The sequence below is a fragment of the Phyllobates terribilis genome, unplaced genomic scaffold (genome assembly GCF_046119375.1).
Source record: "Phyllobates terribilis strain yellow unplaced genomic scaffold, ASM4611937v1 Scaffold_3__8_contigs__length_932513732, whole genome shotgun sequence".
NCBI classification, from domain to species: Eukaryota; Metazoa; Chordata; class Amphibia; order Anura; family Dendrobatidae; genus Phyllobates; species Phyllobates terribilis.
Window position 1 is genome coordinate 158244985 of NW_027362763.1, and position 15776 is coordinate 158260760.

At 40.0% G+C, this 15776-nt stretch overlaps 1 protein-coding gene across 17 annotated transcripts in view; it reads left to right on the forward strand.

Annotated features, from left to right (window-relative positions):
* MYT1L (myelin transcription factor 1 like) overlaps positions 1-15776 on the forward strand; it is a 679346-nt gene that overhangs the window by 611734 nt on the left and 51836 nt on the right. For 16 of the 17 annotated variants that reach the window (XM_073674215.1, XM_073674210.1, XM_073674221.1 and 13 more), the window contains 2 exons: positions 2531-2767; positions 11602-11723. In XM_073674215.1, the coding sequence (XP_073530316.1) occupies positions 2531-2767; positions 11602-11723 (359 nt within the window). The remainder of the gene's footprint in view (positions 1-2530; positions 2768-11601; positions 11724-15776) is intronic. The other variant, XM_073674227.1, reaches the window with a different exon arrangement.

Below are 15776 nucleotides of genomic sequence, written 5' to 3' on the forward strand. Positions count from 1 at the left end.
AGGGAGCTGAAACTATATGTGATCAGCATGCATTCCACAAATTAACATACAACAAGAGTCAACATAGAGGCTCATATGAAAAAATTGCTCATGTCCAATGACCTACTGAATGAAGGAACAATACATCTGGCATAATTTAGAATAATTCACACCCCCCGCACCATGGCCAGAGTGAAGCTGTGTCATCACAGTTGGCAACTCTAAAAATGAGTACCACTTCATGTACCAGAACCCTGTCTTATTCTCCACCTTTTATTCCTTGTACATTGATCTGAACTTACACAGGGGCCCCTGGGTTGGAGATATGGAATTAGCTGTTGGCCAATAGTGCAGACATGCAGGAGTCGTCAGGTATATGGGTCAGAACCAGGAGGGACGTTAGCATACAAAATCAGAAGATGGAAGATTAGTTAGGGAACAGGTAAAGGTTTTTAACAGAAAAAAGCACTAAAACAACAAAAGCTGAAATCTAGAGATATAAATCAGGCAAGTAGGACTATATCTGGCAGCTACCAGCAGTAAACTGGGAGTATCAATAGGGTGTTGTGCTGTCCTGTTGGCCAAGGCAGGTGGCTGATTACTCCACACCCATACCTCATGCTTCCAGATTGGACAGCACTACAGGTCCCAGCCACTCTGGTCTCAATGGCTGTACTGGGCCAGTACCACCCAGAGTTCTGGTTCTTACATTGCCCCTGACACTAGTGCTGCCTGTAGAATGAATACTGCAGCACCCGGTGACAGGAGCAGACATCGCAGGAGCAGGTCTTGGAGGAGATATGAGTCACTTACTGCAGAATAAAGAATGACTGAACTGTAATGTGTGGATCGGTACATTTACAAACTTATTTTGGTTAATTGCAAATGTATATAGTTTAAAGTTAATTTTTTGTCATGTTATTCTAAGAAAAAGGCAAAAAACACAGCAAAATAAATAATAAATTTAAAAAAAAACATAGCAGAAAAAAGGCAGCAGTACCAACACAGGTCAGAAAACTTGACAAGATGCAGCAGGACTCCTTGATAAAGACGTAGGCAACACAGGTGCAAAATAATAATGAAACAATCACACACACACCTACCATTCTTTTCATCTCACATCAACAGGGCAGCTCTTCCTCTTCTGGCTGCTCGGTCAATAGCGCATCACTGCCTATGTCATTCTGATTGACAGCCAGCTCACCGCAATTAGGCAGTGGAGTGCCTAAATCGGCAATGACGCCCTGTTGACAGCAGTGCGGAAGAGAAGACACTACTTTGTTAATGTAACGTCACCGGAACAAAGAGAAACGTCAGCAAAAGTGGTCCATGACCGCTCTGAATCGGGACCGATCATCGAAGGGCAAAACAGCCAAGTAGTTAACAACTCCCTGCCTGTAAGTATTTTAGCCCAATAGGGAAAAATAAGTCCTTGATAACCCTTTTAACTAAGTAAAAAAAATTGTTCCCAAAGGGGGACAAAACTTCCTTTAAGTTCCTGACCACCATAGGCTCCTTCTTCTATCTAACCGCCTAGATGATATTGGCAGTACTGACTGTAACATCTAAGGCGTAAAGCAGCTAGGATGAGAAATATCACTGATCCTGGATGAGAATTACCACTGATCCTGGATGAGAATTACCACTGATCCTGGATGAGAATTATCACTGATCCTGGATGAGAATTACCACTGATCCTGGATGAGAATTATCACTGATCCTGGATGAGAATTACCACTGATCCTGGATGAGAATTACCACTGATCCTGGATGAGAATTATCACTGATCCGGGATGTTGCCAAGGTGAGTTAATTGTAATATATAGTAATAATCTGCTTTTGGCATAGACTTAACTCCAACCCAGTGGCTTACATATACAGTATGAGGCATGGCTTTAACAAGCAGGCGCAAATGCCCCAGATGTACAGGGGTAAAGTTTAATGCATATCTCTATAGCTCCCTCTAGTGGTGGCTTAACTATGTACAATATCTAGAAAGGATTTGGTGCTCTGTATTAAAGAATAAAAACAGATCTCAAACCCCTATAAAAAAATTCTATAAAAGGAATTAACACAGAATTTTTTTAACTTAAAAATAACATGGCGATAAAAGATGATTATTCATATAAGCAAGTAAACATTTTATTAATGTAAAAAAGAAATTCACGTATTTTCCATTTATTTTATTAACTATCTTATTTTTCATTCTTGGCAGGGCAAAAGATTATTTGTATATTTCGAGCAGGAATATTAAGGAGAAGCCACTAATGTTAAGACGCTCTTGCGGTTCTTTTCAATAGAAAGAGACATAGCGGTGCAGAGAATCTTATTTTTCTCTTTCACATTTTATGCCTGAAAGATGCATGAAAGAACTAAACCTTTTACATAAGTCCAGGCTTCTGAGTGTGGGCACATTATCACGACAAAGTGCAGGAAATCTCCAGGAAGCACATAATCCAATAAAACTTAAAAAGAAAATAAAATAAAAATAATAAAGAATTGAAGAAAATAGTGAAAAGCTAATTTCACAATATTCATCCATTCTTTTCAGAATCCTGACAATGATGTGGATGAAAATGGGACACTGGACCTTAGCATGAACAAACAGAGACAACGAGATGGTTGCTGCTCCATTCTAACTCCACTGGAACCAATGTCACCACAGCGGCAGGCAGTGATGAATAGCCAGTGTTTCCAAATGCATGAAAGTGATTGCTGGGACTTACCAGTAGACTACACTAAAATGAAACCCAGGCGGATAGATGAAGATGATTCCACAGAGATTAATGTAGGTTTCACCCATTCTTAAGTACAAACTAATCAATCTAGCTGTGTACCAATATATCCGAGTGGAGCCATTCCATACACACATGGCGGCAGCTTCCGATATGTTTGAGGAGGCAGCAGAGCAGTTTACTAAGAATACATAAGACGTGGTCAAAATGGATAAGGAAAAAAGAACACCTACAAAAAGTCTCGTAATTTAGGCTAACATGAGATTTTATAGCTACGTTGTCATGTAACAAAAAACACTTCCTGTCAAGTCAGACTACACATAGATAAGAATAATAATGAGGATCAATAAAGCTAACTATATTATGATTACACATGAATTTCAGGGGTGATACAAGTTATTTCATTTTTATATGTAACACAGATGTAGAAATAATCAAATATTGACAATCTGACAATGATAAAAGGATTGGGTAGGTGGATTTCAGCATGCCCAATCCTTTTGCTCTCAACGGGAGAACAACCACCACAAGAAGTGTCCGGCAGCATCATAAAGAGATTGTGCTTCCTTATGATATTGAAGAACTATCCTTAGGTCAGCTCCCATCCAACTGAACGGGAGCTGATCTTCAGCACCTGGGAAGGAACATCCACTACAAAGTATTCGGAGTATTGCTGTTTCGGCTCTGTTCAGAAAACAGCTGATCGTGGGGTGCCATGTGTTGGACCCCCTCATCTTTGATATTGATGACCTATCCAAGAGATAGGTCATCAATACTACAAAGCAGACAATAGACACATTGGATGAAAGTCACCTGATAATTACCTTTGGATCAGTTGACCATCTGATGTGTCTGGGGGCCTCCTGACTTAGCTCCTGATCCTATTATCTTCAGGGGAGATTAGCCACTCATGGGGGGTTTCTGGTGGTGTCTTTCTCCTCTCTGCCGATTAAAACACATGAACACTCAGCTGAGACAAGCATTTGTGTGCATGGGGGCAGTGTCAGACTGAAGAACATTGGGCCCACCAGAGGATTTGATTCTGAGGGCCCACCTTTCTCCCCCGCTAAAGAGCCCCATAGCAGCTGGAAGGTTTGCGCTATGAAATCTCTTGAATGAGAAGCCAGGGCCCACCGGAGGATTCTCCGGTTCTCTGGTGGGCCCATCCAACCCTACATGGGAGAGTCAAAAGAGATGATATCCCATGTATACGACAAGCTATAAACCCTCTCCCCATTCAGAACACATGCATGCTCAAGTGAGTGTGCATGTCTATGAGGGGGGTCAACAAAAATAACTGTTCCCCAAAAGGGTTGAGAATAAAATGTCAAGGCCTAAAATTCCTAGTGGAACTTTTTCAAGCGCTATAGGTATTTGTGTAGGCTAGTAAAAAGCAAGAAGTATGGGAAAAAAAGGAAAGAAGATGGATAGGAAAATGTGGAAATAAGAACCAGAAGAAGAAAGTGAAAAAACATAAGTGCAAGGTTCATGGGGATGTACCCAGTGTCTACGGTTATCCCTAATTGATAGGATATGGCAGGGGTCCCAAACTGTTGGCTTGCGGGCCCATGATTTGATGTCTGCCATCTTGGTATGTTAGCATAAAGTTTAGCAAATAGCTATGAAGAGCAGGTCTCCAGATTGTTGTGTTTGTGGGTTGCCCTGCACAGAAGAGCAGATACGAATGTGTATATCCTGGCGATGGGATTACACATGGTAAACTGGGGATAGGGTGATACTGTTTGTTAGAGGGTTGAAGCTAAATGTAAAAGTTTGGTGGTAATGCTTCATGCTAGAATTCGGAATGGGGGCCAATTTGGGAACTCATGGATGTAAATATTCTGCCTATAATGGAGGGGGCCCAATGTGCTCTGGGTGATAATATGGTGGGGGAGGATGGGCGCACTGGATGTGGCTCACAACCATCACTTAGAACAGATTGTGGTTTCAAGGTAAAAAAGGTTGGAGACCACTGGAATAAGGAATCCTACCACTAGGTCCCCACCAATCCCAAGCATAGGATTCTCTATGGGATTACCGGAGCTACTGTAGCTGAGCATTGCATTTAGCAACTTCCATCAGTCCAATAGAGAATGAATGGAGCAGAGCTGCACATGCTCTGCACTGCCCCATTGTCTACATCGTGGGGGTCTCAGTGGGTGGACTCCCCAGTAATCAATAAGTTATCCTCTATCTTATCAATATTGAATAACTTTTATATTTGCCATAGCCCCTTTACAATCATGAAAGACTGAAGTTTAGAAAGCGAATAGGAAAAGAACGAAGGGAAAAAAGGGAAGAAAGAAGGAAGAAAACCAAGGAAAAGAAGAAAGGAATTATGTCTTTATTGGTGTGGAGCTTTTCTTGCTGACTACAATGGCATCCGTCACTAAGAAAATAATAACTCTATAGATACTTTCATTCTGTGGGAATATCTTTCTTATTATCATTTATAGGCAGTATTGTAAGGTTTTTCTTTACAGTTGTGGTTTCACCAACAATTTATTTTTATGCACAAGCAAAGATTCCTGATGCTATGCCCAAAATTAGGATACAACTTTGTTTCTTGTGGGTATATTATTAGGAAATAACTTTTAGGATTCCCATATTCACTGTTTCTAAATGAACCACTTTACATCACTGGGAATTCCAGTATCCTGTGGTGGTTTGTCCCATGTGATGAGCAGAACACAAGGGTTTTGTCAGTGCAGACATTTTTATCTTGAGATTATTATATTTTTATTAATATTTATTTACTTTTTTACTGGAGTAATGTAAGATGAATGGCATTAGTACTTCACCATGTGCCATTTAAAGCACTGATGTCTTCATACATAACATTGGAGAGGGACCTCCCAGGCACAAGAGCCCTGATAAAACCACTACCTCTGCCCCCTACAGCTACATCCCTATTAGCTGATAGGAAGTCACAGTCTGACAGCTTCATAGATAGGTTATGTTCACATTTGGTTGATAAGTTGCAGTTTTTCAGTGTTGACTTGTGGATAGAAAATCCACAGTGTATATAACAGTAGCAGCAAAGTAAAAAATGACAACAAAAAAAATGGTGTGGAATGTGAAATGCAGCGAGGATTCTTAATCCACAGGACGTCCATCTACATTGCAAATTGACAACATGGATTTTAATCTATGCTATGAAAAAATGCAAATGTAGCCCTGGATTAGCATCAAAATCTGTCACGTATGGACATTATCACAGGTTTGCAACTGATTTCAACACATTCAAAAGAGTTAAAGGGAATCTGTCAGTAGGTTTTTGCTATCTCATCTGGGAGTAGATGAGGTAGCAAAGTAGCATAATGTAGGATGTGATTCCAGCGATGTGTCACTTAGTTTGCTGAGTGCAGCAATCAGATTTTTTTACATAGCAGAGCTCAGAAAGCTAGCCCTGCCCACACCACAGCTTTCTGGATACATTGTCTATAGACAGCTCTAATAAGCCGTGATAATCTCCTGGTAATAAAACCTTCACTGTATGGAAACAACAGCACACAGCCTAAAAAGTGACACATCCCTAAATCTGTGTCTCAGCCCCTACCTCATGCTGTCCTCAGATTACATAGGAAGAAAACCTGTTTACTGTTTCACCATAAATCTGCTTTGAAAATCACCGGCATCAGTTGACATACTGCAATATGAAAACACACGTGCAGCAAAATGGCCTCAATCAACTCATCTGTTTAGCTCAATGCCTGATTAGTGCTGTAGGTAAAGCAGCATGGCACCAGTGAAGCCATATCAGACTTCATTGCAACATGTCATGTTGAAAATGGTCTCTGATCTGCAGGCCGGATGTTATAGAGCAGGGGGAGCTCATCAGATTGATAGACATTTATATGAGAAAAGTTTCAGTAGAACTTACATCTTACTTATTGATGTCCCTAAAGTTTGTATGTGTATGAGTCCAGTGGGCGGTCCTATTCAGTGTCTGACAGTCTTCCCTTAATGCCTGTGCATGCAGAGATACAGCAGCTGTCAATCACTAGTAGGACCTCCCACTGGACTCCTATAAATAGGACTTCACCAAGGACTTCAATAGGACTTCACCAATAGGACGACACCAAGGACTTCAATGAATAGGTTACAAGTTATACTGAATATTTTCAAACAAACCTATATATGCATCAGTTTCTCCTTCTCTCTACTATGCTGTCCGCTGATCGGACCTCACGTACAATGTGACAGATTCACTTTATTCCACTCTTCTTACAAGATAAAAAATATGTTGGTTGGTGAATCTCTAGAAAACCCAGATATGTAAAAGATATAACAGTAGGATAAGTATATTGTTGTAGTTTGTGGTGTAATGGTGGTTATGGCAGTGATGGTTGGTGACGTAGAAGGTCAGATCTTGTCGTAAGCCTGACACTTGGACAGTAAAAACAAATATTTCCAATATTGATTGCTTTTTAACTCGAAAGTCTACTGCTAGATGATAAAGTGATGGCAGATCGCTAGGATATGCAATCACTTCATGATTGGTGTGGGTTATATCTCTTAGACCTCTAGAGAATGGAGGGGCCCCAGCACTGGCTGTCTTGCAGATCACTGCCGAGCGATTAACTGGGCGCTGCTATGCAGAAAAAAACAAAGGTATCGGTGCTAAATAGGCCCCTTCATTCTCAGGATTCTTTGAGGTCCCAGAGGTCAGAAATTACTCTTCGATAAAAAGTCTAGGCTTTGCAAGCTATACATTAGGGTGAAGGTCTATGATATTTGGAACATTTCTTATAGGCATAAATATCAAATCATGCAGGAAGAGTGGTATTTTGTGGGTGATCAGAAGGATCACAAGAGTGGTTGTCCGTAGTGATGAGCGAGCATGCTCATTACTCGAGATTTACTAGCAGGCTCGAGTGTTTCCCGAGTATCTTCAGCATGCTCGGGTGTTATGTTTGACTCACACCGTGCACATGATTTGTGACTGTTTGACAGCTTTAATACATGTGAGGAATGCCTAAGAAACATTAGGCATTCGGGTGCTTGCTGAAGATACTCGGCAAGCACCCGAGCATGCTCGCCGAAAGGGTTAACAGAACATACTCGCCCATCACTAGTTGTCTGGTGAAAATAAGTTATCATGCTCTATCCATTAGATAGGTGATAATTTTTTGATCGGTGGGGATCCAACTCATGGGACTCGCAGTGATGAGCAGAGTGGGGAACTTTTATTCCCGTGAGGATACAGCAGCAGTGTGCCTACTCAAACGCTTCTCCATCCATTCCCTTTGGGGATGTCGAACACTGTGCTTTGCTTTTTCCGGCAGCCTCATATAGAATGGGGCAGGTGTCCGATCTACCTCTTCATTTTAGAACGGGAATAAAAGATCCAGGTTACGAATAAAAAAATTTAAATTTCCTGATCTGCAGATCGATGTAGGTCCCAGTGGTTGAACACCCAACAATCAGCAAGTTATAACCTAACCTGTAGATAGGTAGTAACTTGTTTTCATGGACAACCCATTTTGGGTTTTTCACATTTGTCCTAGGAACACTTTAAAGAGCATCTGATTTGAGGACTCAGCACGCCTAGGCATAACATGGACAGCCCATCATTTTCTAGTAACACCATGTAATGCTTAATTTCTGTTATGGCGGTGCTGCAACGGAATTAAATACTTGCTACCAATTTTCTGACAAAGTGCATACTGATCGCTGGAGGTCCCCTTGTGATTAGTTTATGTTTGAGGGAATGCTCTAAAAGGAAGGAATTATAAAAAGTTTGCATCTCCCAACTTACAACTTCTTCTGTAGAAATCTTCATATCTGAACTTATTTTTGTCCTCATGATGCCGTGTAAGCCTACAGCCAACACTATGGAGGAGGGAGAAGATGCACGACTAAGAAAGTGACTAATGTTTATGTAGGAGTATTATATTTTCAGTTCTATAGGATGATACAATCCGATGCTGAATGTGTTCCCACAAGTACACCACTCGGAATCTTGTTTGATTTCTCAACACTAAATACTTGATAGTGTCATGGAAAACTGTAAGGACTACAATCGATAACGCACTCAAATATACAGCCAAAATGGCACTGATATTGACATTATTTTCATAGGCTCAAGCCAAGACATAAGTCCAAGTTTAATGATTGCTGCCATCATCTGCTTCCATGATGGCTTGAGCGATTGTAACCCAATTTCCTATGAGGGTCTCAAGCAATCCTATATTTCCCAGTGTTCCTTGGGGAGATTAGGCCACAGAATGTCAAAGCATCATGGCAGTTGCCGTTTCCCAATAGCTGGAGAGCTACAGGTTGGAGACCACTGTATTACAAGACCCAATATCATTTTTAGAACCACATAGTTTGGCACTACTGGTGTTAAAACTGTGAATATAGATTTTTTTTTTAGTTCTAAACATAATTCTTTCTATATTATAAGCACATCAGATTATAAATTCAGTAATGACGAGCTCTGATTTTTGGTTAATTACAATATAAAAAAAAAATAACATAAGCAATCGACAGTGTTGTTGACTTGTCAACTTATGGGGATTATACAGAGTAGTAATTAATTTTGGCCAGTTTTAAACAAGGTTTTACATCTGTGATTATTATTTTTTTTTTACGTAAAATTATTTCTTTCCAATATTCATATTTTTCCTGCTTTCTCTGGGGTTGTCATAGTGGTGTGAAAGTCACATGATAAGTTACTTTATGCTACCAAGGCAACTGCAGAGCAAGCATAATGCAATCAAAATATATTCAGCCAATTTGTTTTTAATCTAACTTCAAGCATCAGACATACTCTGTAACTTCTTACAGAATGAGAATATCAGTATATGCTGATGAAGCCTGTGGTATATGGCAGAACAGTCGTTAGCCAGAATTGACACTTTTTCAAAATGTAATATATTTAGGCTATGTGTTTTCAGATGCTAAATATTAAGGAATATTGGAATTTTTGTGCATAAATTTGTATTTTTTTCTTTGCTAAAATGTACTATATATATATATATATATATATATATATATATATATATATATATATACAGTATATATATACACTGCTCAAAAAAATAAAGGGAACACTGAAATAACACATCCTAGATCTGAATGAATGAAAAATTCTCATTGAATACTTTGTTCTGTACAAAGTTGAATGTGCTGACAACAGAATCACACAAAAATCATCAATGGAAATCAAATTTATTAACCAATAGAGGCATGGATTTAGAGTCACCCCCAAAATTAAAGTGGAAAAACACACTACAGGCTGATCCAACTTTGATGTAATGTCCTTAAAACAAGTCAAAATGAGGCTCAGTATTGTGTGTGGCCTCCACGTGCCTGTATGACCTCCCTACAACACCTGGGCATGCTTCTGATGAGGTTGCGGATGGTCTCCTGTGGGATCTCCTCCCAGACCTGGACTAAAGCATCCGCCAACTCCAGGACAGTCTGTGGTGCAACGTGACGTTGGTGGATGGAGCGAGACATGATGTCCCAGATGTGCTCAATCGGATTCAGGTCTGGGGGAAGGGCGGGCCAGTCTATAGCTTAAATGCCTTCATATTGCAGGAACTGCTGACACACTCCAGCCACATGAGGTCTGGCATTGTCCTGCATTAGGAGGAACCCAGGGCCAACCGCACCAGCATATGGTCTCACAAGGGGTCTGAGGATCTCATCTCGGTACCTAATGGCAGTCAGGCTACCTCTGGCGAGCACATGGAGGGCTGTGTGGCCCTCCAAAGAAATAAAGAAATGCCATCCCACACCATTACTGACCCACTGCCAAACCGCTCATGCTGAAGGATGTTACAGAGAGCAGATCGCTCTCCACGGCGTCTCCAGACTCTGTCATGTCTGTCACATGTGCACTGTGTGAACCTGCTTTCATCTGTGAAGAGCACAGGGCGCCAGTGGCGACTTTGCCAATCCTGGTGCTCTGTGGCAAATGCCAACCGTCCTGCACGGTGTTGGGATGTGAGCACAACCCCCAACTGTGGAAGTCGGGCCCTCATACCACCCTCTTGGAGTTGGTTTCTAACCATTTGTGCAGACACATGCACATTTGTGACCTGCTGGAGGTCATTTTGCAGGGCTCTGGCGGTGCTCCTTCTGTTCCTCCTTGCACAAAGGTGGAGGTAGTGGTCCTGCTGCTGGGTTGTTGCCCTCCTACGGCCCCCTCCACGTCTCCTGGTGTACTGGTCTGTCTCCTGGTAGCGCCTCCAGCCTCTGGACACTACTCTGACAGACACAACAAACCTTCTTGCCACAGCTCGCATTGATGTGCCATCGTGGATGAGCTGCACTACCTGAGCAACTTCTGTGGGTTGTAGCGTCTGTCTCATGCTACCACGAGTGTGAAAGCACAACCAACATTCAAAAGTGACCAAAACATCAGCCAGAAAGCATTGGTGCTGAGATGTGGTCTGTGGTCCTCACCTGCAGAACCACTCCTTTATTGAGGGTGTCTTGATAATTGCCAGTAATTTCCATCTATTGTCTATCCCATTTGCACAACAGCATGTGAAATTGATTGTCAATCAGTGTTGCTTCCTAAGTGGACAGTTTGATTTCACAGAAGTTTGATTTACTTGAGTTATATTTTTGTTGTTTTTGTGTTCCCTTTATTTTTTGGGGCAGTGTACAGTATACATATGTCAGACATTTTTGCACAAATTTTGTGAATTTTTGTGCTAAAATGTCACAAAATAGGTTAAAGACAAAAATAAAGGTAATTTTTGTGCAAAATTCATGAACCATGTGTCCCATTTTGAAGAATTTGATGTAGAAAAACCCCATTCATGAATACAAGGTGAACAAAGAATAGTGACTTCAAAATAACGCTACTGATGAATCAAGATCCTGTCTTTGTTAATGAATTATTAATTCTCTCTCTGTATTTTTGTAGCACGATGATCTGGATCCATTCCATGATGCTCTTGACGATAGAAGGTACCCTTCTGAAGTTAGAATTCCAAGCCCCAAGCCCAAATATCCTCAGTGTAAAGAGAACAAAAAAGACTTATTAACGTAAGAAATTTACAACCTTCAATAACTATAATTTTTATTTTCTTTTTAATTCGTGTATTACAGCAAGAAAAATAAACCTGTAGGGACCTGATCTTGTTTCTCTTTGTGGAGCAGAATTGGAGAAGAAGGCTTAGTGAAGGCCAGAAGTAGAACTATTTAAGGACGATGTACACCTTTGAATAAGGAATACTATACTAACCGGATTGAGGGTGTCATTAAAAAGATTTCACACAAATGAAGTGGATTACAGTGCTCTGATGCACAATTAGATCCACAAAGAGTGAATGAACACTCGCCCTTGAATTTGCACTTACAAATGTTTCCAATTTTTTATTAAATAAACACTCCCGACAAAAATTGTATCCCCATAAACCATTCTAAATATGTCTGTAATGCTGTTTAATTGTACTAAATAACTCACCCATTGGCTTCTAGTTCCGCTCCGGTCCTCTTCAGGATCAGGTGACCACTTCTCTTCTTGTTGTGCGGAGCCGTTTTACTTCCATAAGAGTAAGCCTACGGAACTTCATAGACTTACATTGTGAAAGCAACTTCCAGTCCACGCTTAAGCCCTTTTGTTATCTGGCTACTTTTTTTTTAAATTCTTGTGAAAATTAAAAAAAAAAAATGAAGGACAAAAAAATACTATGATACCATAGATCTGGTCCAAACGAAATATATCCCATTGGTCCCTTGTGGAATATATTACTGAGAATTATACTTTGTCACAATGCGCTAGCTCATACGTTCTAAAGAAGATAAGTAAATAAATAAGCCTTAAGGAAGAGTTAGACGGCTGGGTAACTCGGAAGGGGATCGCAACGCAATGCTCGAACTGTCTGTCGGCTCTCCCAACCCGAGCGTGACAGCAGGCATTTCTATGCAGCTGTCAAGCTCGGGTCAAGAGAGCTGACAGCCAGTCCGAGCATTGCGTTGTGATCCTCATTTGAGTTATACGGTCATTAAAAATCTTCTTTAATGATGACATTAACGTGCATGATAGGAATTTGAAAATGTTTAACAATTGCACATCTAATTCGCACTGTGCAAATGGAAGAAGATTTTTAACAATCTTAACCATTTCCACCCCACACACATATTAGACTATTATTGACCAAACATGCAAATAACGATGGGTTCCGCCCTCAGTCAAATATGTATTGGGGTTCCCGACAGATAATTGTTAGGGGAGTAAAGGATCTGGCATGTCTGAATTCGTACTCCCGATCCTTTTGTTCTCTTTGAGATAAGCCCCCATCAGAGATGTCTGGCAGCGGCTCTCTCATGGAGAATACAGAAGCACTCGACAGAGCGAGCATTCCTGTGGATAAGAGAGACAAAGGTTCACCCAACAGCCATTTAAGGCCTTACACACAATTGCACACACTTTGCATCCAGCCTGTATTACTGGGAGAGACACTCCCACAAGAGAAAAAGCTGGAACTTGGATGCAAAATGCATATTGGGGTATCTGAAAGTGAATGTAGAAATGAAAACTATAGACTGACGCTTTTTTAAAAATAAAAAAAATAAAAGTTATTAACTAAAGGTAACCACTGCAATATGTAAAATCATTTTTTCCATATCAAAAGTTTCCATAAACCAAGTCTTGGGGAATATTACATCATGGTTTACAATCTCAGGATATTCTTGACTTATTGCCTATTGTATGCTTACTCAATAGTCATTTAGGTAGGTTACACAACCAGCATCGTATTAAGGACCCCTCAACAATGGACTTGGAAACATGGCGAAACACTTCTCATGGATTATCACCCAAAGAAAAGTTTTGTGTTGGTCACAGGAAGTCAATGATCAATAGTACTAACATTTGTTTTGAAAGCAGAATTCTATTAACAATTGTACAGCTTTAACCCATCTCATTTGCTGACCATACAGTTTATAGCTGAGCCTTTGGAATCAGCGAGCCATATAAATCTGTGGGCACGTCCAGCACTCTCTGGTATTAAACACAATGGCAGACATGTCTGCAGATGTAAGTGTTTGGACTTTGTATTTACTTCCTCTATGAACAACCATATACTAAATGTCCTCCAAGACCAGGAGCCACTCCTTGGCTAAGATCATATCTCTAACTATGCAAACGTGCCTTAAAAAATCATTAAAAAATAAAAGTAGTTACATGATTCATTGTGTCTAAAAATAAATGTCTAAAAATAAACGGAATAATTAGTAAAGAAATATACAAATTAAGTAAAATCCCTGCAATTCTTTAAGAGATACCAGATCATGAGTCACAGAAAAATACATCTGTACAATTGTACTTATCCTAAAGGTGTTTCCAAAGAAATCGAATTGTTCGATTACTGACTTCTTGGACCCCATGGTCAGCAGAATTTAAGGTTGTGGAATTTTCTGGAATCTCCTGGTCCACAATCTAAAAAGTACCATAATACTAGCGTCTACTTATGTGGCAGAAAGATGTTTGAGTACCGAGGGGTTAGTGCAATTACTGTCATTGATAGCCATCAATGTTAAAGGGACGAAGACCCTGATTCCAGTGATGTATCACTTATTTTGCTGGGTGCAGCAGCTATTATAGAATCACAGTTTTCTCTGCTGCAGATTGAGCAGAGCTCAGTTGTTCAGCTGTGTATAACCCATCCACAACACAGCTTTCTGTGTACATTGTTTAGTGACAGAGAGCTGCTAATCAGTGCTGGGGGTGTGGTTGGACTAGGAAGCATGAGACTAGTTGTCCTGTACTGATAATCTCCTGCTTATAAAACACAGCCTAGTAAGTGACACATCCCTGGAATCAGGCTTTCTTCTTCTACATCATAAAGCTCTCAGATTACATAGTAAAAACCTGATGACAGATTCTCTTTAATTCTGCCACATTGCTTAGTCTGATCATTGGTTTCCTGTTTATTTTTTTAATTCGTAGTTTTGCGAGAATCCAAATTATCTAGTACTTATCTTCTAAAATAAAAGTGCCAAACTATCAGCATTTCTAAACTATAGAGTAAGGCTGGGATCACATGGTGACATTTCTCGCCTGACAGCAATTCGCAAACAAGACGTGCAAGCAAAAACATTTGTGCAACTCGCTGTCACACGACTGTTTTTAAAGCTGCAATTCAATCTTGCCGTAAAGAAAAAAAAAAAGCCAAAAAAGCCAAATCATGGACAAGTCGCATGCAACCTGCACTAAAGCCTATGACCACTGAGCAGCTTGCAACTTGCAACTGGTGAAATAAAATTGAGAACAATTTGCGACTCTGTGTTGCTGTCGCGGTACATCAAAAATAATCATCAGATGTGATGTCACAATGCGATCTGGAGCTTTAAAGAAGTTTACACTTGATCAATGATATATAATCCCTTTCCGTTAATCATTTTATTTCTAAAGCGCCAATATATTCCGCAGCGCTTTACAATTCAGAGGCCACTGATGGAAAAGTAAGTTAGAAACAATGAAAAAATAAAGCTAAATAAAAACAAATAAATCAAATGAAAATATTAACAAAAGTATCAATATTATAAGGAATGGAATTATCTCCATGAATTATTTTGATTTCCTATGATTCCAAAAAGATAAAGCAAGAAATATCTGCCGCTCTGAGTTGTTGTGAGAATGTAACACTGTGCATTGCCCTTATATAAACTAGTCAATCAGTGACTGAGCCAGTCATTTGTTGTACATTCGTCATAGAGGTGCGGAGTCATATAAATACAGATGTCCTACATATGAGGATAATAACTGTACATTTACTGGCCGCTAAAAGTTTGTGAACGCCAATTTGCACCTTTCAAAGACTTTCTCTTATTCAGCTCCTCTGATTCCCAGTCAATTCACAGATCCAACTAATCGTGGCATAATTGGTGATAAATGACGTCCTCCTGCTTTATAATCAATGGACATTACAATAAGGCTTTTAGTCTTTGTAGTATTAATGTGCCTTTAATAACTAGTGTGTCCTGTTTGCTTGAATATATATTGGATAATATTAATGTAATTGCACTTTTCAGCCATTGACTCTTTAGTTTCTGCTGTTTTCTGTTCTAAAGCTTAAAGAGAACCTGTCACAG